The sequence below is a fragment of the Dromaius novaehollandiae genome, chromosome 2 (genome assembly GCF_036370855.1).
Source record: "Dromaius novaehollandiae isolate bDroNov1 chromosome 2, bDroNov1.hap1, whole genome shotgun sequence".
NCBI classification, from domain to species: Eukaryota; Metazoa; Chordata; class Aves; order Casuariiformes; family Dromaiidae; genus Dromaius; species Dromaius novaehollandiae.
Window position 1 is genome coordinate 128,001,811 of NC_088099.1, and position 24,042 is coordinate 128,025,852.

The 24,042-nt window shown below is 36.8% G+C and overlaps 1 protein-coding gene across 11 annotated transcripts in view; it reads left to right on the top strand.

The window, feature by feature from the left end:
- Nucleotides 1-24,042, top strand: part of STAU2 (staufen double-stranded RNA binding protein 2) — a 168,701-nt gene that overhangs the window by 63,031 nt on the left and 81,628 nt on the right. For all 11 annotated transcript variants that reach the window (XM_064507384.1, XM_064507385.1, XM_064507386.1 and 8 more), the window contains exons 8-11: nt 369-581; nt 4,346-4,483; nt 6,986-7,117; nt 11,671-11,731. In XM_064507384.1, coding sequence (XP_064363454.1) covers nt 369-581; nt 4,346-4,483; nt 6,986-7,117; nt 11,671-11,731 — 544 coding nt within the window. The remainder of the gene's footprint in view (nt 1-368; nt 582-4,345; nt 4,484-6,985; nt 7,118-11,670; nt 11,732-24,042) is intronic.

The window sequence follows — 24,042 nt, forward strand, 5'->3', positions numbered from 1 at the left end:
GATGAATTGAAATGTGCCCTTGATGAATGTGAAGTGCCTTGCAAGGAAAGATATGGTTGCCTTGGTTTAAATATGTGCTGTGTTATTGTTTTATACATTTTTTTTGAAAATGTAGGTCTACAATATGTTCTGTGAAACATTGAGTAGGATGTTTAGATTTGCTTTACCTCATCAGCCTTAATTTTGTACCCTCAAACCTGGTAGTATTGTGAATACTTGTCCAGGTTGCATAAAACCCCATGTGAATGCCTTCAATCAGCAGGAAGGTCACATTAGTAGTAAGTACATTGTGTTACAGAAGAGTAAAGGTAAAAACTAAGTTGTATTGTTATAGGGTGATTTGACTCAGTGTAACTTCTGTTCAAAAGGTGATTAAAGAAAGTGGACCTCCTCACATGAAGAGCTTTGTCACACGAGTTACCGTAGGAGAGTTCTCTGCAGAAGGAGAAGGGAACAGTAAGAAGCTCTCAAAGAAACGTGCTGCAATGGCTGTCCTGCAAGAGCTTAAGAAACTTCCTCCTCTTCCTGTGATTGAAAAGCCAAAACTATACTTTAAAAAACGCCCCAAAACAATATTGAAGGTATGTGTCTGCCTGTGTGTCAGAGTTAGGAATGTTTGCTTAGGAAGTAACAGAATTACTCAAATTTTAAATCAGATAAGACTCATTTGTCATCTGTTGTCACTTCATTGTCAATATTGTTATATGCTTGTGCTGCTATGCCAGTACTTCTTTAAATTCTAACAACAGTGTGAAATTCTCAAACATAACCGCTTGGAAGGTGCTATTTCTTGAGACCCAAGCTTGCGTCACTGAAATGTGCAGGAGTTTGTCCAAGTGAAGCGGAGGATCAAAGCCCCAGAATATCTCTGCACATTTGCGTAAATTTTCAGCATCAACTCTGTGGGGAGGCCCTTCTGGAGTATATGATCACTCTCTCCCTGCTCTTCTCTCTCCCACTCATGCCCACCGAAGGTCTCATTTAAAGAGAGAGATGTATATGAAAGAACAGATACATGGGGAAATGGTGCACAGTCCAGCTTCCTCTCTTCGTGGAGCTGGATTCGGGAGTTTTGTGGGTTCAGCCTCAATGTGTTTTGATTGTTGAAAATGCTGAAAGAAGCACAGCAGTTTATTCATCTCAGCTGTGTGTGTCATTTTTCAAGCTCAAAAGAAAAATGCTTGTTTTGTATGCCTGTGTTGAGGTTAGCATTTGCTTGATAACACTCGGTAGCTCTCAAAAAGATAGAAAATTGACTGGGCACCAACCCATGAAGGACGTGGTGACTCTGAACCATCCCTCCATTAAAATGTGCCATGTCTCAGAGGATATTAACATGCTTCTTGCTGCACTAATGAGGCTTCCTTTGGAGGCTCTGGATTCTTGTGAGCTCAAATTTCTTAAATGGTGCTTTTATTCTCAGTGGCAGTAGATTTATTGCTGCTTCTAGAATGCAGTCAGTCCACACTGACTAGCCCTGGTTTGTGTATTCATCCTAAATTTGTACAGAAATGAAGGGCCATTTGAAGTAATCTGTCTTCCCGCTGTACTAACAAAAGTGCTCTCCAGATAAACTCATGAAGTGTCACTGCTTGGTCTCAGCACCATACAACTGATCAGATTAACTTGTCATCTATTCAGTCTGGAAGCAGAGTCCTTTCAAGCAGTCAAAATCTTCTACATTCCATTTTATTTTAGGAAGTATTATTTTGTGAGGAAAGTAACTAAACTCTTTGGACGTGATTTTCCATTGTCTGGCATGTTGGGTAGTCATTTACACCTGTACAAAATAATGTCATATGATGTTTGTTTAAAGGCACATTAGTAGCCTTTCATGCTTGCCATAGATTGGTCTAAATAACAGTGGAAAGTTGGTCACTTTCTGTCTGGTCTTGCAGAGTGACTTTTCCCTATAATCTGCAGATCAGGAACCTCAAGACTAGAATTGCAGTGCATGAAACAGAAAACCATTATGCGCAAAATGCATACTTTGGAATATATTTATAGGACCTAAATTTAATCTGTTTTTCTGTATTTGCCTCTTGTTAATAACAAATACTCTTTGGTTTTTTTTTCTGAATCTGACAACTGTAGGGCTAATACACCACTTGTGTTAAAATACACAGCTATGTGCACAGCTTGCATTATGTTAGGTTAGGCACAACTATGCCAGCTAAGTATGAAGTTCTAAATATGGCTTGAACTCAGTCTTCACTGAGTATTAGATAGATTGTAAAAATGAATAGATAAATACTTAGTCTGAACAAAGATATGTCTATTAGAAACCCATATGCTGAGTGCAATATGCACTGAGTGCAGAATTCTGTAGGCACTAACAGCACAGCCATCTAGAATAAGCAGATACTTTGGAGAGGGCAGAACTGGATTTGGACACTGCAAAAAGTCCTTCTTTAATCTTCTTCCTCTGTTCATTTGCCTTCAAAACAAAGTGAGAGATTTTTCAAAGAAATCAAGATTAATTAGATACCCAGCTCCTACTGAAATTCTGGGTATCTAATTTCCAAAGACTTCTGGGAAAATTTTAGCAAAAAAAGTATTAATGCAAAACAGTCAGCATTAATGCAGCTTTAAAGGTGCAAGACCTGAGAGTCAGAAAACAAAGTGTTACAGAAGGTGTTGGCTCTGGCTGTCTCATTTTGGTAAATATTGCTCAAGTACATGCTAAGTAGAATTAGATGATAAGGGTATAATAATGTCAATCTGTTATATTACCATATACATAAAATTACCATATACCATTACAATTTTAAATTGAATTATCCAAAGTTGGCCACATTAGAAACAGACATTAATAGTCAAAACGTGAATATGCAGGAGGTCTTTATTTTTTGAATATCCAAACCTCCATAATGCATTTCTTTTTATTTGATCTGAAAATATTTTGAGCATTAAAGTGACAATAACTTTTTTTCTTTTTATTACTTGTATGTATATATTTGCAAGGTTATATCTTATGGCCTGCACTTTATTTAGCCTGCTCTTGATTTTGTCTCTGCCTGGCTCCTTGCCCACACAGCTGCCCCTGTGCATGACATTGTCCTAATTCTTTCACCTACGTGTTCTCTAACAACTTAGTGATTACAATATGAAGGGTTTGCTGCACAGCTTTCTTAATATATTATCCCTCTCTGGTCTTTTCTTTCAGTTGCTGATCTTCTCTTTAGGGTCTTGACCACTTGTTTGTTCTTTTTTGAGAAGCTCAGATAAGCATGACTTCTGATCTTCTCTTATTCCACAAATGCCTTCATAAAAAGGAAGCATAATAATAATAATATAAAAACAATTCTACGTTCAAATTCCATTTACGATTGTAAGTTCTTCCTTATGTATTATGATACATGAATTAGCCATATATTACTTCAGATAAATATTTTTTTGTGTTAATTCCTTCTCCTTTCCTTACCTTCTGCAAGCAAATATTTTGATAGCTATAGGCTTTCAGTGAACATTTGCCTTATGCATAACATATTAAAAGGATTTCAAGACTAGTACAGATATTTTGTAAGGACTCTAATTTTTTGCCTATGTGTGTAATTTTGGACATACCAGTCTCTCTGTCCTTTCGTTTACCTCATGAGGTAAAGGCATGCTATTACCAACAATACATTTTGACTGATGTGATTGTGAGGACTGATGTCTGTAAAGCTTTTGAAATACTTCCATAGGTGGCTCACAGGGCATAGCATTTATAGCCACTGGAAATACTCCGCTCCTTGTCCTTTCTAGCTTCACTACGTAACAGCATTTCAAGGGTGTATTCCTATGACATGCAAACAGAGTAAGCCTTCTGCATCTTTAGTTTCATTGTCCGATGGAAAGCTGCAATCCTGAGAGAATTGTGACTTCCTTGTTTTGCGGCAAATCTTTTGTGTCCCTGTGTAAATCCACCTCTTAATGCACTGCACGTTCCAACATTGTAGCAAGCTATTTTAAGGGGCTGGGGGCAAGGGTCACAGAAGTACGGCAATGAAGTATAATTGGTGAGTCTGCTTATTGTCATCCATCCCCATGGGACCTACATAGATAGATAAGAGTATTAGTAGACTACAGATGTTGGGCATACACACTTCCCACAACAGTGGTAGACAATAGGATCATATTACTTGCCGTAGTTTTGAGCTTGAGTAGTCTTAGCTTCTGTCGCATGATCAGAAAATGATATGAAATTTATTTCTTATTCTCTCAAAACAAGCATTAGAGAGGAGAGGACCACAGTAAATGACTTATTAAAACAGCGTAACAGTCGTGCTGGTATATGCTGAAATCATGGTTGGTTTTTTTTTTGTTCTTTTTTTTGTTTTTTGGGTTTTTTTGACTTTTTTAGACCGGACCGGACTATGGTCAAGGAATGAATCCCATCAGCCGCCTGGCTCAGATCCAACAGGCCAAAAAGGAGAAGGAGCCAGAATATGTTCTTCTTTCAGAGAGAGGAATGCCGCGTCGTCGAGAGTTTGTTATGCAGGTATCAACTGCTGTTACATTAGAGGCGATTCTCTTGTTCAGTTATGTTCAAAGGCAAGCAGAAAGGTGGCATAATATAAAGCTGATCCTTCTGTGGAATCTTTTAACATCCATCTTTCATGTCTACCGATATCTTCATATCTTTGGATCTCAATGGTCTTTCTTGAGAATTTATTATTTTTCTTTCTGAAAAAAAAGATGATTTGGGGTTCTTTCTCTGTCTAGAGTTATTGTTGCAGAATATGTATATATATGAATATAGACTTGAATTTCCAACTTTGTGTGTGATTTGAAAATATTTGAAAAAGAGTGATCTTGTCACAGACCATCTTTCTTCCCCTGCTGAGCCTTTCTTAGAAGAGTCTGTAGTCGAGGTGGTTCTTTGAAGTCTCAGGAAATGACTGTGTACAACAGTTCAGTATTGAAGAATAATTGGCAGAGAATTTGTTTCTTCATTGAAGGATTCTCAATAATAGTTATCTTTGGTCTGAATCAAAAAATAATGTTACAGGAAGTTAATACCTAGGAGATTCCTTTATCTAAAAAGACTTGTGAAAAGGAGAATCAAAGAAATTCCATAGATCAGTTGCTTTATTATGTAGCCTCATTTCAAAACTTTTTTAGTAGTTATACACTTAAATCATACTGCTGTTGCTCTTTTCTTCAGGAAGTCTCAGTGGATTCATTATGACATGCAAAAACACCTTATCAGAATAAAAAGTCTTTGTATAAACTACTTAAACAATGTTTTCATTTAATTTAATTGAATGTGGAAGTAAAATATCCAGAGATAATATGTTCATTTTTATCTGTCACACAAAGAGCAAGTTTAGAAGTGATGAAATGGATCCAATTACTTGTTCTTACCACTAAATAAACAGAAGAAAACCTCTGATGACATTAGTTGGTGTTCATTTCCCAAAGTCAATTTCAGAAAGCTCCTTCTCTTTGTAGTCAGACCTTTAATCCTTGATAGAGGTTATAATAATAGCTAAACCGGTTTTACAGGTCTGAGAAATAGCAACACATTGATTTATTGTAAGCTATGTTATAAATTATCATTTTGTCTTGTCCTATTAAAGTCCTTCAATTTTCTTGCATACAAACTTATAGCAGATCGGCTATTTTCTAATTGTGATTGCAGAACTACATGAAAGATAAGCTTTTTTGTTTCATGATTACTAATATTTATGTTTTATGTGGCTGAATCTTTTTGTTTAGTTATGTATATATTTATTTCCAAGGGATATTTACAATCACTCTTATTTATTGACAACCTTACTTGTGTATTTATAATTAATAGTATTTGAAATAAAAAATAACTTAAACTTTTTCGAAATACATACATGATAATTTGATGAAAGTCAATAATTATTGAATAACAAATCTTAAATAACATTTTTAATTTATTTAACAAGTATGTGTCTGTTTGTCTAGTTTTTTTAAAGGTCCTTCCAGAATGTTTCAGCTCCTTGACCTCTAAGGTTTCTTGTATTCAGATTGCCTTGTGTGTTATATTGTTTTTATTTTACTCTGGTTTCCTTTTTTAACATGCTTTTGAAAGCATCTGCTATTTTTAGAGATAATTCAGCAAATACATTGGCTTAATGTACAAAGTGACATATAGCTATTAAAGAGCTATGACTATTCCACAAACGAATATGAATGACAAAGCTAATATCACACACAGATGAGGTACATACAACTTGTGTAGTTGATGAACGGTACCAAACACACAGAATAAATATAGCCACACTCTTGGAGGATATCTATTGTCTGTAGTATGTCTTTATTTTTAGGTTTTAACTTCTAGTTTTGTGAAAAGCATCTTGCTTGTCAGAAAACCTTTACGGAGTGCAGCCCACAGGTCCAGTGGGGAGCCAGCTTTCCAAATAATGTCTTGATAGAAGCTAGTCAGATGCAAGCGCTGAAGAAGGAAGCAGCCCTGCCTCCTCCTTGCCCTTGTTCCCCTGGGGATTCTACCCCTGTGTTCCTCACTGCCACTCAGAGGCAGGAGTATGCACATGGCTGTCATCTTTCTATGGAAACCACTGTCTTTTAAATCTCCAGGTCATTTGTTTTGTCTCACTTGTTCTGGATACTGTCACGGTCATGCTGGGGAGCTGCTGCAGCATCCGCTTCTACAAGGAAGAGGAAGTCCGGATCCTGTAGCACCTCCTCCTCTAAAAAAGAGCAGAAAGCAAGAGTTGGGGGGATGTTCAGCAGGGGAGGCTGGTGGAAGGGAGAGGACTCCATCTGTGCGCTGTAGAGAAACAAAAAAAAAAGCGCTCTGGCGTGAGTTTGGGGACCTTCTAAAAAGTCCAAGCAAGCTCACCTGTAGGAAGCAGCATTGTAGTCCCCTTTTGCCCTATTCTTATTTTTTGGAGACTGCCTCTTCATGAAAAGGGCTGACACAGTTGTTGGTAGGTCAGCAGGATTGTTATGTGGTGATATTGAAGGGTCATGTACTTATCATGTTTATGATCAATTTTTTTTTTTTAAGGTAAAAGTAGGCAATGAGATTACTACTGGAACAGGCCCAAACAAGAAAATAGCTAAAAGAAATGCAGCAGAAGCAATGTTGCTACAGCTGGGTTATAAAGCCTCTACTCCTCTTCAAGATCAGCCAGAAAAGGTGAGAACCAATTGTTATGATGGCAACATTTTTCCCTTTGTCCAGATATCTTAGCTGTATCAACTTAGTAAGAACAGAACCTTAAATATTTCCACCCACTGTTACTGAGTTGCATTTTGGAGGTTTTTCTTCCTTTAGCTACAACTCTAACTACAGTCCATAGTGAGTGCAGCCTGCCCTCCTGTGAGGGTAATTAAGAACAGAAATGTAGTTCCAAGAGTATAGTGTGTGTGCAGAATGCATGTTTATGACATCAGTGCACATATTTCTACTTAAAAAATGAGGGCATATGTGCCTCTTGCTTTTATTCCATTTTTGGTGTCCATGGTAGGATATTTCTTCTCTTCTGAAACTAGGAAGTCCTATATTATTGATTTTCATACATGATGTTATTAATTCTCATATGTGAAGTAGTCACAGATATTTGTCTTACCGTTGCATATACACCAAAAACATTCTAGAAAAATAATGGCATTTTCAAGGCCAAGAAAAACGTGTCAAATTTTTGTGGGGAAGGGATAGATTACATTTTAAATACATTTGTGTTGCAGGTATGCATTTCCATGTTAGTGATGTATAGCCTAGCAGTTCTCTGGGTTTGTTGATAAACAGTTTTGTGACCACAATGGGCTTTTTGTACCCTGAGAAAAAACCAGAACAAGGTATTTGGCTTACCAGTGGTCTCAGCATGGCTTCTCTCATATGCACGGAGTCACTACACATAGATAATTTGATTGTAGCTTACCTGTTTACTGGTAGCTGCAGCAATTAGCTCAGATCAACAGAATACTCTACTGGGTTTATAGAGCCCACATAATAAACCTGTGTACGTGCAGTGCTGTATTCTCTTCTGAGTGGTGGCTCAGTGGTGGCCTCCTCTTCCATTTAGAAATAAACCCCAAATATATGAATATACTTGGTTCAATATGCTCTTCTGTTTTTTTCTCAAGAAATAACTGCTTTAGACAGACAGAGATAAATGCTGTACTGGTTAGTTGGCTACCCCTGCTCCTGTCACCTTCTCCCTTGAAAGAAGGAGCTCTGTGTATAATATTCACGTGCCCTTTACTACGTATTTCACTATATATCTTAAACCACCTAGTCTCAAAGTGCTCAGGTGCAATACTTGCAACTGAGCACTTTGAGACTAGATGATATTTCCAGTGACAAAACATTTTGCAGTCATTACCGTTTTCTAAGGCCTGCGACAGAGTCAAATAAAAATTCATTTTCGTCAGAATGCTGGAACTTCTCTACTGTCAAAGATATTTGCTGCCAGTTTCAACTTTTTGTTCCCTTCCAAATTGGCTGAAGGGCTTTTTGAAAAACAAAACAGAAAAATCAACTAATTTTAAGATAGGAAAAGTACAATTTTTCATTCTTGAATTTCAAACTGGCTGATCTATTTTTACTCAGCAATTCTCAGAGATAAAGCCTGAAAAATTTCAGCCCACAACATAGTTGCTTTGGAGAGCTCTGCACAGTGGAAACTTGCGGTTACACTGAAATCATTAAAAAAATTTGAGTGGCTAGGAGTGGGTGCTGCTGCTTTGCTTTCCTGTGTTCATTAGCCTATTGCTTCCAAGTGCTTTGTTTTCAAAGAACAGGCTTAATCGCATACTCTGCAGGAGTAGATATCTTGGAATTAATAGAATAAATCATGTAACATCCTAATGATGATCTACGCAATGAGCAAACATGATACTATATACACAAAATGTGAACTGCTCAGATTTTATGAGTATTCAAGACACTAGAACAAATTTTTATAGCTTCATTGGGGTCAAGGACATAAAATATCATTAGAACATCTGGTCTGATCTTCTGTATATACCAGACTGAACACTGAAAGCAGCTACTCAAATTAGTCTGGGTAGATTAAAGCGGTTTAGTTCGCAGATTAAACTGTGTTCCCTACACACAGAGCAGGAGAGACCGAGTTATCAGTAGTTCCTTTTGCCAGCATATGTTAAACCTGGGTTTGAGGCTCTTATTACCAAATCACAATGCTATGGCCCCATGAAACAGGGAACTAATCCAAGAAAAATCTCACCTTGCTTGTTCGGAATACATTGGAACTTTTTTGATTGATTAAATTGGTATTGCCAGACTTTATTTCTTTTGACAGACGTGCAGTTGTTTATCTGTACATAGTATAGAGGAAATATATTCTTCTAAATGATCTGAAGGGCACTTTAATTCAATATTGAAAATTGTAGAATCCTTGCTTGAGGAGTCAGCACTAGCTGGGAGCTGGCAAAATCTGCTCAGATAATCTCCTCAGTCAAAACATGTCCAGTGCTGGAGAAGAAGGTAAATAGCCCTTCAATCTCTATCAATTTCACCACTGCAAAATTTCTTCCATATAAATTGCACAATAGAGATATTTTATTAGAACATTCTTGTTTCTCTCTTTGAATCCCAAATGGGGCCCCAAGGCAGATTAGCTAGACATATCAATTCGGCATCTGAAAAGAGAATTTTCACTTACATGTTGTTTTTGATGAGTTAAAAAAGTAGACTTTTCTGCCCTGAGTCCTTTCAGCCCTTCCTCCCCCCACAAAATAAGCAAAGTCAAGTTCAGTGTTCCTTCCTCACCCCCTAGTGCATAAAGTTTAACCATATTCATCATTTTAATGAAGAGCTAAGAGTGTTACATTACAAGGGCAATGCATGTTGCAGATGGCAGTACAGGTATTCCAAGTAATGTAAAAAAGTAAAAGCTCTGCTCTTCTTTTTTTCTGAGCTAATCAGATTCTTACAAGAACTCACTAGCATTTGTGCAGAACCCTGAGGAGAGCAATTTGAAAATTTGGGAAATTTTTTGCAGCTATGAGAATTTTAGTTCTGTGGGTAGAATTGGAGAGTTGTAATATTTTCAGTTTTTCATACTTTCATCTTTTCATTTCTTCTTGACACTTCTTTGAGAGAAATACCCCAAAGTAGATGACATATGTGTGAGACAGCAGCACTATGACTGACTTACTGATACATGAATTCTTGTTAAGCTCCCCATCATGATGAAGTTAATAAACAGTAAAAAGAGAGGAATGGAGAGCTGGAAATATTATTCGTTGTATTCCAGCAGTGTGCTTGGTAGATTTGCATGTCATGTTCTGGATTCATGATAAAGCCATGCCATTGCAACAGACAACAGTAAATACAGGCATATTTACAGATTTCATGTTGTCTGTTCATTTGAAGAACTATCTGTTCCATGTTTTCCAGTATACTTATTGTCTGCTTCATGATAAGAATTAAAGGAGTTCTGTGAAATTAAGATGCGTGGAAGTGGGTGACCAGTTTGAGAGACAGCTCAAAGACCTATGTCCTATTTCCACTAAATATTCACTTTGTTTTATTGTGCATTGCTTGAATGGTGGCATATTGTTATGTATATGATGAGGAGAGACAGGGAAATAGTCATTGGAGTAGCTGCTTTGCTTCTGTCCTTCCCAAGGAAAGCATATCTTCTAGTAGTCAGCCTTATAACATAATAGTAACCTAAACTGCCTTGACTCAACCTTCAAGATGCAACCATGATACCACAGAAAGGTTACAGAGGCAGGAGAAGGTGCAGGGTGGACCATGATGGGACCACAGAGGGCAGCGTTCTGTCCCAGCTTGCAAACCAAACAGGCCCTCTCCAGAACAGAAGGCTCTGTCAGATTTCAGACTTTAGGCCCTTCTTCTTGTCTCTTCCACTTTCCTGTCAACCTTGTCTCCTAGAGCGAATAATTACCACTTTCCTGTCAACCTTGTCTCCTAGAGCGAATAATTATGACTTTGTCATGGCTTAAAATAATAGCTTATAGGCTGCATTGCTGTGAGGTTTTCTGTTCCCATATAAAATGCCGGTGTATTTTGAAAAGGATCATTTGGTTCAAATTCACTGAGCTGGCTGTCAATAGCTTGTAGTTTCTGTTTGACTTCAGGAATGGCCGTATGTTGAACTTACATGTTAATTGCTTCTCTTTTCTGTTTCAGTGTTAAACATAATGAAAACCAATTGTAGGCAATTAGCCTCCTCAAAAAAGATCTATATATTAAAATAATGGAAAATTGTAGGAGTCTTTATTGCTTCTACTTCAGGAAGCAATAAAGGAACTAAATGGATTCCTAGCGAGTAAATATTTTAACACTACACCCAAAGTACTTTATGGTGTTTATACATTCTTTCATAGACAGAAACTAGGTTCTTCGGGTTTCAAAATGTAATTTCTCTGTTGTCTGTGTATGTACTCAAATGAGAGCTGCTTAAAACATTTGATTTTTAGAATGATTTGGTAACATATTGAGCTGAGCCTAATACCTGGGGAAACATTTATATTTCAGTGTTAGACAATTGTTGTAAATGTTTTTTCATGAAGACTACAATCCTCAAAATAATCTATTTTAGACCAAAATTAAGATACATTAGCAAAGTTTTGTGAGCAGATGTGGCAATACCGAGTCATCCTTTTTAGAATTTTTCAAACACATTTCTAAATCTGAATATTTTGTTTAAACTATAGTTTGCCCTTTACTTACTTGTCATTTTCTACCTGTTGCAGCTCGGAGAAAATAAGAGTTGGAATGGCCAGAATGTTGGGTTTCCCGAGCCAACAAGTAACAGTGAGTATTACTTTCTATATTTATATTTATTCTTACTTCTTTTCATCTCTTTAGGATTTGGATTACTTGATATATTAGGCTTTTATTGCAATTATATTTTAGGCTTTTTATTGTAACAAATTAACACTTGAGTGTCTGTTGTATGAGTATAGATATGAATAAATGCAGGAACAAGAAGATTTTTGTTTACTAATTGATCATAGAATCCTTTCAGGTTGTAAGGGACTTTAAGAGGTCATCTAGTCCAACCACTTGCTCAAAACAGGGCCAACACTGAATTCAGCTCACTCACACTCTGAGATATAGTCCATCTGGTCCAATGGACTTGTACAGGCTTAAGTTTTTCAAGAGATCTCTGACTCTGCTCCTTTCACTCATGGTAGTTTCTCTTTTCCTTGAACTCTGTCTACAGACACAAAGGCCTGGAAGACCTTGTTGGTGAAGACCAAGGCAAAGAAAACATCTGTGTCTGCTCTCACTAAATCACCCACTTGCTTCAGCAGCATTTTCTTTGTTTATTCTTTTACTGTTCGTGTAATGATAGAAGCTCTTCTTGCTGCCCTTGAGGTCCCTTGCCAGTTTCAACTCTAGGTTAGCTTTAACTCTCATAACATCATACCTGCATGCCTGGGCAGTGTTTCTAAACTCTTTGTTGCCTGTAGCTGCTTCCACCTCCTGGTATACATTCTTGTTGCATTGGAGCTGAGTTATGAGTTCCCTGTTTAGGCAACCTGATCTCCTGATATGACTGCTAGTTTCCCTGAATATCATGGTAGTCTGTTCTTGTGCTTGGAGGAGGTTGTCCCTAAAGACCTGTCAACTGTCTTGAGCTCCTTTATCCTTCAGAGCTACCCCTCGTGGAATCTCATTTACTAGCTCCTTGAATAAGCTGAAATCTGCTCTCTTGAAGCCCAGAGACTGTACTCTACTACCTGCCTTCCACATTTCTCTCAGGATCTTCAGGAGCATCAGTGTTTCATGGTTGCTAAAGCCAAGGGTGCTTTTGGTTACCATGTCTGCAACAAGTTCTTCCTTGTGTATTAGTAGCAAATTCAGGACAGCAGCAGCACTGGTTGGCCCTTCTATCATCTGTGATGAGAAATTTTCTCTGACACCCTCCAAAAAACTGGCTTGTGTTGCCAGTTGCCCTTTCAGCACAAGTCGTGGAGGTTGAAGTCTCCTATAAGAATCAGCATCTGTGGTTTGGAGACTTCCTCAAGTGTGCAGATAGCAAAGTCTTATTGAATGAATTTATAACACTGCATTTATTCTGTTGTGTCCTGAGTACACTTAAGACATTAGGGAATGTAGCTGAGAAAATGGAAGTAGGAATGAAGTTTCTAGTACAGTTGGAAGGAGGAAGAGAGGGAGCCGTAGCACCTACTTAGCAATGTTAGGGAAGAATTCTTGAATTCTTCCCTAATGATATTGTGCTTACATACTGCAGGGCTGAGCACATTGGAGGTATACAAATATTAAAACTCTTAATTAACTGGAGAAACGTAATAAGATGTTCAGAGTCTGATTCTATGTGAAGAATTTCATGATAATGGTTTAAATGTTTAAACACTTACAGAGTACTCCCCACATACGGAAATGGCACACAGTTTTGAGCCTGGCAGCTTTAAAGAGCTGTAAGAGAGATTTCATACAAGGATGAATCTGGTCTAATCTTTATTCAGATTATACACCATACACACAGTTTGGTTCCGGTGCTTTAGGTAATGAATAGAACAAGCCCGTGTGACTTCGTAACTAGATTTTTCCCAGCTTTGGACTTGCTGTTTAGAGTGGTAAAGATAATATGAATAGCACTTCCTTCCCTGTTCCAGCAACCCTATACTCTTCTCTAGTACTATGTTGGATTTTGAATTTTGTAGTCATCCCAAACATTATCTCCCTAAACTGAGGACTGTACAAAGACATGCACATCAGCTACCTTCTATTTTTTGCCTATCCATATCTGAATGATTTGGTCCCAAAGACAGGTTTTCAGAGGATTCAGTGTAGTGTTCCAGTACACATGCAGTCTTCGCAGTCCCTCACCTGGGGAAGAATTGTGGAATAGTTTGTGCTTCAATTTACACAAAAGCTCACCATTATTTAAAATGATCTTGGATTCAGCATAGTCCATTGTGTCTCCCTGGAAGGAAAGATTCTACAGGATCTAAGACTTAATCCTTCCAGCCCTATCGTCAAATCTCCATCAGTACTTCTAGATGATTGCTGTTTGCATTGTCAAAATCTCTTAAGGACATGGCCTGTGAAACATCTGCAGATCCAGTCTTCATGTTAACATATTGAAGTTTGGGACAGCAGGATAAGACCTCAAGCTTTTCTTTCATATCCTTGCAGTGTTTTGTAGCAAAGATATTTACAGATGACATCATGACCGTCTACTACACTGGTAAGAAAAAATGAACCCATTTTGAGACTTTATCTGGCAAACTTTGGCATCATACATGTAAATCCAAGTCTAGAAGGAGAACACAAAGGCAAACTCATTCAACAGGAGACGAGATCAACAAAAACTGTTTTTTAAAACTGTGCTGACCAAAGCACTTTTTTTGGATTGACCTTTCAATAGACCTGTTTGCAGCCAAACTAAACCTACAGGCGAATGTACAGAAACAAGTTTTAAGTCTGGGATGTTCTAATGCATGGAAAACATTCCTAGATCCTCTCATTTCCCTTCTTCTGATACCCAAGTAAATTGGAAATCGGATAAGATGTAGCTGACATGTCAATAGCTGTAGAACATTTCTGACAGGACTGTTCAGAGACCACTAGGCTTAGTCTCTTGGGCCCTTAACTCCTTTTTTGTGCATTTGAGTCCAGAGGCAACGTGAATGATTATCAGCTGATTCAAGTGGCTCATTTTTGTTTTCAGAGGGGCTGTGCTATCCTTTTGCAAAATAGGAATGATTTGAACCTAAAATGCTATAAACAGGCATAAAAATGTTTTTTTAATTGTTTACCTCCTCAAGGACCTTTCTGGTTCTAGAGTATTTTCTTTAGAATTTACAGCTTAACTGTAATTTCCATAAAAAGTCGTAAGAGAAGAATGAGTCTGTTACAGTTATATGGAAGAGAGATAAGCCTTTCTTCACCCTACAGTCTTCTTCAGGGCACTCATTAGATTCATTGAAGACAAAGAATTGCATTTTCCATCTCTAAAGGCCTTAGTGTGATATCGCTTTTGGCTAAATGAGTTGCCAATAGGTCGTCTTTTTGAGTTTCTTACTGAAACCTCTCCAGATATTTGTAAATTAAAATGCCTTTCTGCTATCATTGTGAGTTTACTGTTTCCAGTGGCACTCTGTTAATGTGTATTTATCCTTTAGCATAAATATATTCATGCTGAAGTATATTATAAGGTAGTCCACAAGGACAGAGTCTGCATTGAGTTCATTCAGCTTAATGCTTAGAATTGTTGCACGTATCTCAAAATATTTTCCTAATTGTAGTCTTCCAAATATTACATCCATATTAAGGGAAAATTATTTTCTATACCACAGATCTTTTAATGTATAAATATCATGTCATTCTGAAAATGTAGCATTTATTTGTAATATATAGGAAGAAACCAGAGATCCCTGGATAGAAAATTCAGTGAATGTTTTTGTGTTATCCAGGGAGCCAATAACCTCATTTCATACCTTCCTACTGAATGGCTCTATGAAGAGATCTTTCTTTCAGGATATGGCTGAGGTTAGGAGAGTACAGCATTTGGAGATTTACAGAGTATTCACTTGAAATTTGTTACTTGTTTTTCATGGACACAATTACTTCTTAGAATTCTATGCTAATATTTGGCAGGGGAGAACAGTCCTATGAGCACTTTGCCCTCTCTTCTTCTGGTAGAACGTTATCTGCTATTTTCCCACAAAGAGAATGCATAAAGACCTTTAAGAAGAATTAGTAAATATTATTAGGAGTTTTCCATTTGCACACCTATTGATCTTTCCCTCAGCCTCACAGTTCTAGAAAACTTCAGAACTTCATAGTCAAGGAGAACTTCTGCATGAAAAAAGAGATCACTTCCATGTGAAGTGCAGTTTTTAAGGCAATGGTATGTGTCACTGACAAGCTCCACAGTTTGAGGTCAGAAATGCTGTATCCTTGCAAGTATCAATGTGCTAGTTTATATTTAAGAGCAACAGGTTTTGGTAAGTATATCTATTCTTGCAATGTTTTATGGAGCAGCTTCCTCACTCCTATATCCCTGCTTATAAGAGAAACGTGTAGTTTGCATTTGCCATGACCCTAAAACTGAGCTGAAAATCGAAGATAGGCTCTGAGATTGCTGCATCTACTGTTTGGCATATACCAGTGGTTCAAATTTTGAGTAATTTTATTACAGGAAAACAATTGTGTCTAGTTAGGACAACATACTGTGTATCCGTTTCCTTTTGCAGGCGGATACTCTTTCTTCGTGTGCATAACGTACTATGTTTTCCTCTGAAACTGCGTGGAGTAAAACTGGGATAGTAAAGTGAATATTTTAGTAAAACAAAAACAAAAAAACCAAAAATTGTATTTTTTACTGCAGTTGAAGAACAGATTCCATTATTTCTTTATTATGTAGTTTATGTTTTTACTGAGAAATACCCTTCCTTCTGTATCATTTAACATACTCAATACATTTTTAGTTTTCCCTATTAAATGTCCTTGAAAACTAACTTCTCCTGTTCTTCTCTATCAAGCACTTTCACAGCTATCCTTGGAGCAAAGCTTCTTCCCACAGATTCACTTCTTTACCTTTCCTCTTCATTTCACAATCTTGAAGATGATTTGCAACAAGAAACTATTTGTTTTTTGGTATTGGATATCTTAGAAGTTTTTCACATGTGAAGTATCAAGTGTTGAGCATGTTCTTCCTTGATGCTTCTGCAAGAGACTTCGAAGAAATTGTGGGCAGATCACAAGCATTTCCAGCCCATGTAGGAAATGTTTACTGTCAACAAAATGCTCATCTGTTTCTCAGGGTTTGACTTAATCGGGTATCAACAAAAACAAAATGCAAAACAAAGAGAAATCCTAATGCAGATTATATTCTCTATGGAGCATATTCAGGTTCTGGTTTGATATTTCTCAGTAGGGGTTATCATAAACATTATTCAGTATGTGTCCTAGGAGAAGCTGTAGATGAGGCACAGAGTGTTTAAAAATGAAGGACAAAAATGTACAAAATTAAAAGAAAAAGAAAAAAGTAACTGGATGATTTTTTTTTATTTCATATTACTCAGGAGAAAAAAAATGACCCCAACTGTTTTTATCTGTTCCCTCACCCTCAATTTTCCATAGAATAGTTTTCCTGTATCTGTTTCTACCAGTTTTGGGAGTCACAAAGCAAATGCTGAAAAACTAAAGCTAAAACATTACATTCAGAACAACCCTACCTCTCTGTAAAGATAGCCTCTTTGTTTTTCTTGCCTAACATTTTATTACTTGGGATTCTGCATGACTTTACAGTCTTTGTTCTTCAGAGCACATCTGCTCCTGCTGTTTGTTCACCACCTGAAATCATAAGCATTTGTTGGTGACCTCACAATTAGTTACTGTGAAGATGATTAGATTGTCACCAACAGATGATTATGATTTCAGACGGTAAATGAGCAGCAGGAGCAGATGATGTCCTAAGGAACAAAGATACTTGATCTCATGCAATTGTTCTCAGGAAAAAACAAGCAATGAGAAAAAAGTAAATAGATACTCGGAAGAGTTTCGCAAATCTGTGATTAGGAAATTTCAGCATTTGTCCATAACTAATAAGTATTTTAGTATTTTTACATATACCTAAATGGTAAGAAATATAGAGTAGCGGTATACGAAGTATAAAAAATATGGAAGTACATGGTGTTACTGTACGCCCTAACTGTATGGTTACATTCAAATTATTATCTAGATGCATCTTCACCAGTTTTGGGAGGAGAAAAATAAATGCAAAATAAATTGTATTTTCATGAAATTTTGCATATTAATAGGTCTTCACTTTGGAGGAAGCAAAATTCTTATGAACGCTACAGGTCTGGTACTGAATAGCTTCATGATCTTTTTTTTCTTATAGTCCTCTACATGTTTATTTTTCAACTGGAAATTTTGGTGAAGCCCTCCAGTAGCTAATTTAATGCCTGTGTATTTGCATGAACAGTTTACAGTTTGGGGGCTAAAGTTTTTGTTTTGTATTTCAGACATTTTAAATTGGAATGAATCTGTGTTATATTTTACTGGAGTATTTGCTTTGGGGATATTTCAAAGGTGATTTGCAGTGGATTGTGTCCATTTTTACTCACTAACTACTGCTTTGTTAGACTTCAGTTTTGAATTGCTTCCAAACATACTAAACTGTCAGTTACAATATGCTGTTGCTAGGAGTTAGATTGATACGTCGGTAGTTTTATTGAATTATTTTTCATTCTGAATAGAAACTACAGTAAGAAGGGTTGACAGCCCTACTTACTTCACATAGCAGAGGCAGAACAGTAGCTTTCAGTCTGTTTTTTTTTAAACAGACATACTGTCAGGTTAGCATTATACCATTATTGCATGTTTCAGAGAACAGTTTCACCAACTGAGCCACTAGTTTGCACTGTGTACGTGTCACCATTACTAGAGTCTCTTAAAGAAGTCAGTTATGCTTAAGTAGCACCTTACTTCTGTAGCTACTGAGTTTATGTGCTAATTTTAAGAGAGATTCATCCCATCTTGTACAGAGGATTTGAGATAATCATCTTTTCTTTCTAACCAAAGACTCAGGAGAATCAGATTTAGAAACTGAAGAAATTTTTCCAATTTTGTCTCTCCCCTGGGCCACTGAACTTTGGTGTTCCAAGGAACCTGTTGCGTGGCTCTTGGGTAGTACGGATTATGCATATGTAAGAAACATACCCTTGGGCTGTGAGGGTTGTGGTTTGATTGCCTTCAGGCTGAGAAGGAATTGAATCCCGGCCCTCAGCTTTCTAGGAAACTGCTTAACCATTAAGCTGTTCATGTATAAAGAGGGAGCAGGCAGTATGACAGTAGATACCCCTCTCTGGGGGTAGAGAAAATTTCAGAGAAATTCATCTTTTGCTTTTCTCAATCTTCTGAAATTCTTATGTGAACTATATTTGTTCAAGGTTACTAGACTTTATTCCTTTGAAAAAATCTGCATATTACATAGCAAGGCAGAGCTCTTTTTTGATGTTAACTCTCAAATTCAGATTTAAGAATGTAATTCTGAAAATTATCTGCATTTAAGTTTATGTCTTAGCCTAGGCAAACTGAGCAATATCCCACAGTTAACCTTAATACTGTATTCTAAATACTTTCACTTTTCTGAAATCTTTTTTCCTTTTCCCAGTCCCTTTCTCCTCCCACTCTATTCTCACCTAGAACCCACCGGATGCATCACCATTAGGCTAGGATAATAATTTGCTTGAAGAACTGAATCACTTGAACTGAGGCTTAATTGCTGTCAGAACCAAGACTTAATTCTCCATTCTCGCCTCTATCCTCTTTCCTTACATCAGACATCTTACCCCTATGACTTCCACTCCCCCACTGCACTCTCCTCCTCTGATTTCATCTTCACTCATACCTACGCTCTGCTTGTTGATGTCCCCCTTGACCTTCTTAGCTTCAACAACCTCTCTATCCTCATCTATTAGACTGGCTTATTCTTTCATCTCTTCTACGTGTAGGTCATGCCTTTGTTTTCATCATCACAATTCTCATTCCCCTCTTAAGCTGTTAATGAATGGTCTTGCCTGCACAGGTCACTCTCCGGTTGCACTTAGGCACTCTCCTAATTGCTTTACCCTCTCAAAAATCACTTTCTTGCTGCTTTTACAAGCACCTTGATCTGTCAACTCACTAGCTTGATTTGCTCCTGCTCCAAAATTTGCTAATCTTCTCTACTGATAAGAATACTGTCCTTTCTTTTGCATTTTTGTTGGTTCTTTTCGGAACCTGCTTCATCTTAATCTTAGGTTTTGCTGGTACACTGAAATATTGTATGAATCTTCCAATGCAGAAATTATCATGTAAAAATAATGGCATAGGTGTTTTGCCTGTGTCTATAACAACTTTTCAAAGGATTTCCTGTGGAAATTCCCAGTTACAACAATTAAGTCTTACTTTTACCAAAGTATTATGTTCCCAAATAGAGGAGTAAAGCTTCTGGATATTTCAAAACAATCCTCTCACATAGGTTAAACACCAAGTCTTACAGAAAACATACAGAATAGAATTTTAACTCTCCTATGATAGTAGAATTTTATTTCTGGCTGTACAGAAAACATTTTAGTAAAATAGAGAATATTGAGACCTGACTTCATGAAGAAGTAAATAGTATTTACTTCAGTGTCATGGTTATTTTAAGGTTAAATAAGCTAGTATTTTAATGAATGGTTTTATATAACATCAATTTCTTTAAGGTCATGTAGAGAAGATTGATTGAAGGACATTGTGTAATGACAAAACATTTTTTGATGTCTGAATATTGGAGTGGCTGGGGACTTAGAAATACCACAGATAGCTGTGTTAAGTAAATAATGTTTGTATCGTGGCATTTCTAGCCAAGATTGTGTGTAGACTATTACTGACAACATAATGGCCGTACTTTTCAGTTGTTTGACTGATATTTTCTGAGATTCTTAGTGACATAATAAAATTTTTTTGAAAATATTCTAGTATATAAATAAGCTTTTACAATTAGTGTAATATCAAATCAAAACAATTTCTTTTTACGGTAATACTTACATTATTCAATCTTGATATTGAAATATTTATTTTTATAAATTCTTTATAAATTCAGTTCTGTGGAGGAGTCATTCCATTTGAAAGCCCTCTGAAAATGTTGTCCATTTTAACTTACATTATAGTGAAATCAGGGCTGGATTTTGATCCAACTTTTGCTGCTTAATACCTTACTACAAAGTTTTACCGCGTATCTTCAGCAGCACAATATAGGAAGGCTATGCTCAGTTTGAATATAAGTAGCAAAATCAGAAAGTAAGGTTTTTTTGATGATTATTGACTGAGTTTGTTATTCAGTTCCCCAAATATTGATTATCACAGAATCATAGAAGAGTTGGTATAGGAAGGGACCTCTGGAGATCATTTGGTCCAACCTTGCTGCTCCAGCAGGTTCGCCTGGAGCAGATTGCCTAGGTCCATGTTCAGTCGGCTTTTGAATATCTCCAAGGATGGAGACACCACAACCTCTCTGGGCAAGCTGTGGCAGTGTTTAGCCACCCTCACAGTAAAGAAGTGTTTCCTTATGTTCAAGTGGAATTTCCTGTGTTTCAGTTTGTGTTTATTGCCTCTCATCCTGCCACTGGGCACCACTTCTATCTCTATATAAACAATGTTCTTTCATCCATTAATGTGTTGTTTAAAATACTGAGGTGTTAATTTATGAGCATGTCGTGTACAGGATTATATTATGGTCCACTTTGCATAGCTACAGAAGACACAGAAGTGCACCCTTATGCTGGTGACCCACACCAGTGATAGTAGCACAGGGAAGAGTACATGCTCACCAGGGATATCAGTGCAATTCATACATTAGCTGATGCCACTTCTGACACACCAAGTACAGCTTTGCTCTTGGACAGATGGAAGCCCAAGGAGCAAGTTATCGTTCTTCAAGAAAGAACAAAGTTGTAGTTTAGACCAAGTATAGTACATGTCCTTGAAACAGGAAAAGTCATTGAGTGAAGGCAGAGAGAGAGTACCCGTACGGTGCTGATCAGGTAGGGAAGAGAAAATTAGGTCTGGTATGTATGTGGATTAAAATACAAACCTGATCCTGTAGATCATCTTTTGGAGTTGATTGATAAAATGAAAATCTCAACCTTTAGTGTTTTTTAATCTTCCTGACAGAAATAAAAATGTGAAAATGGGACACCCATGTTACCCATGTAGAGATTTATGCATTTGAGTCTGCAAGCAAAGCTGTCATCACTCTGAACATTTCTTAACTTTATAACCCACTGCTGTGGGGTAACTTGCCACTGTCCCTGTAGCAAAAAATTCAGTTTGTGAGGAGTCTTTTTACACGAAGGCTCATTTGGTGATAGTAGTTCTCCATCCCCACCCCACAGCCCCCATGCACAAAGTTCCTCACATGGGTAAGTGTTGTTTTCCATGAGCTTCAGATGGAGTGAAGGTCTAGATGGTAGGGAACCCTTCTGTAGAAATGTCCTCTGCCCTCCCAGGTAGCAGGACCCTGTATAAAAAGGATCAGAGATAAAAACAGCACCTCTCAAAAAGATCTTTTGAAGCCTGCTTCTGTTACTGCCACTATGAAAAGAAGTGGAATCAAAGCAGAGAGGTTACACTTCAAGAGGAAAGCTTGTGAAGCATAGCGAGGCCCTTCGGTACTTTAATCAAACATTTGCTGTAGAATCTAAACTATTTTGCAGTTGTCTAACATGTGACAGCAGAAGTAGACGATGGAAGATCAAGAAATTTCTTCTTACGTCAGAGGGGTCTTGAGTTTGGTTTGGGATTTTCGAAGACTATAGCAAATTTTACAGACTGCAAACAATTACCGCCAAGAATCAGTAAGACATGTTTTTAAACGTTAGTGATTATATCATGTAGCTAGCCTGCATTTTCATAACACATTTGCCCACAGGTTTAAATAATATATATGGAAATTATTTTAACGTGTTTGATGAATGTACCTCTAAGTTATGTCCAGCAGAAGGTGCAATGTTATTGGTGTAAATGGTGGTATTGTAGTTCCTGTGAATGTCCTAACAGTTACGATGTTACCTTTGGAGTATGTTGAAGTTAGTATGGGATAAATTTATGTTTAGCAGACATAATGTAAAAATTATTTTTTTCAGATGAGTGACTAACAAATGTATGAAAATATCATTCTTGTAGTGAATAATTTCATGCAATGTGGAAAAGTATTAGAGCATAGAATTTCTCTTCCCGTGTTTTTTATTAAAGTGCTTGTTTGAAGATTAATTATGATAATTTCTGAAGAGGTCTTTTTTCCCACAGTTACTCCTCTCTTGATGTCATACTTCTCATCTTGTGATAACATCATTACCACAGTAACTAAGTTGTTACGTGTACACACTTTTAGAATTCAACAGAGTTGTAATAGACGAGAAAGAAGGATGATACTAAAAAAATCCTCAATAACATTTTAAAAATGGTAGAGTTATAATAAATAAGTGCCGGATAGTTGTTCTGAAAGAGACCAAGTTTCACTGCCTTTTTAAAGCAGGTTTCTAAGTAGCTTCATGAAACACAGGCACTGAATATAAAATCTTAATAGCGTGCAACTATATTAATATAAAGTCTGGAATATTACATTACTTGGTTTTCAGAGATAATCAATGATGATAATATAATACCTGCCTCTCGGATCCAGTGTATGATTTAAATTCATTATTGCTTATAAAGCACTTCGAAGTCTTTAATTGGAAGGTGTTACATAAGTGTAAAAGTACTATTATTATTATTAATTTAACCTCACCATTAGAGTAAAGTTGGTACTTTAGGAACATTTGCTATACTCTGCTCAATAGCTTTTTATTCATCATATGCTGCATATTAGTTATTTTAACATTTAGAAAGCTTAGTAATCTGGAAGTGTTCCAAACTATTGTTCCAGACAGCAGTTAGATATTTGGGTGGATCATGTAAAAACAGTGAAATGGCTGAGAAAGCATGTAAAATGTTTGTTTTAAGTAATATTACATCAATGAAACAGACATCTGCAGTACTGGATTTGGTTTTAAACTTCTTTAAACTTTTTTTTTTTAATTAACATTGTGCCTTTTTTTGTAAAGTTGATTTTTTGGGGGGTAATATCGTATTATTTCTAAACAAGTATATTCTTTTACCTCCTTCCATTTAAACTTTCATTTCTATTTCTCAAGCATTTGTGTAAAATCAGATTTACAATCGGTGAGATCTTAGGAGGTACTGAACACCTGTCACTCAGTATTGTTGTTACTGTTTTCATAACTAAACTTTAACAGCCAATATCTGTGATATTTATTTCGATTTTCATTCTTGTTATCTCATATACAAGACCATTTAAAAAAAAAAAAAAAAGATGGACCAGAGGGATTATAGCCTCAGAAAAGGGTATATAATCATTCTATTGTATGGATTACAGTCTATAAAATAGTGTTGCCTGTTGACACAGGAATTATATCTGCATGGTTATATTCTAAATGTCCCGCGTGGGACAACTTAGCCCACATTGGACAAAAATTCGGCTAGGGGAAATAGAAATTTTAGGGACTTCATCCTCCATCCTGAATTTGTGCCCAGCTCTAGAGAGTTCAGTGTAG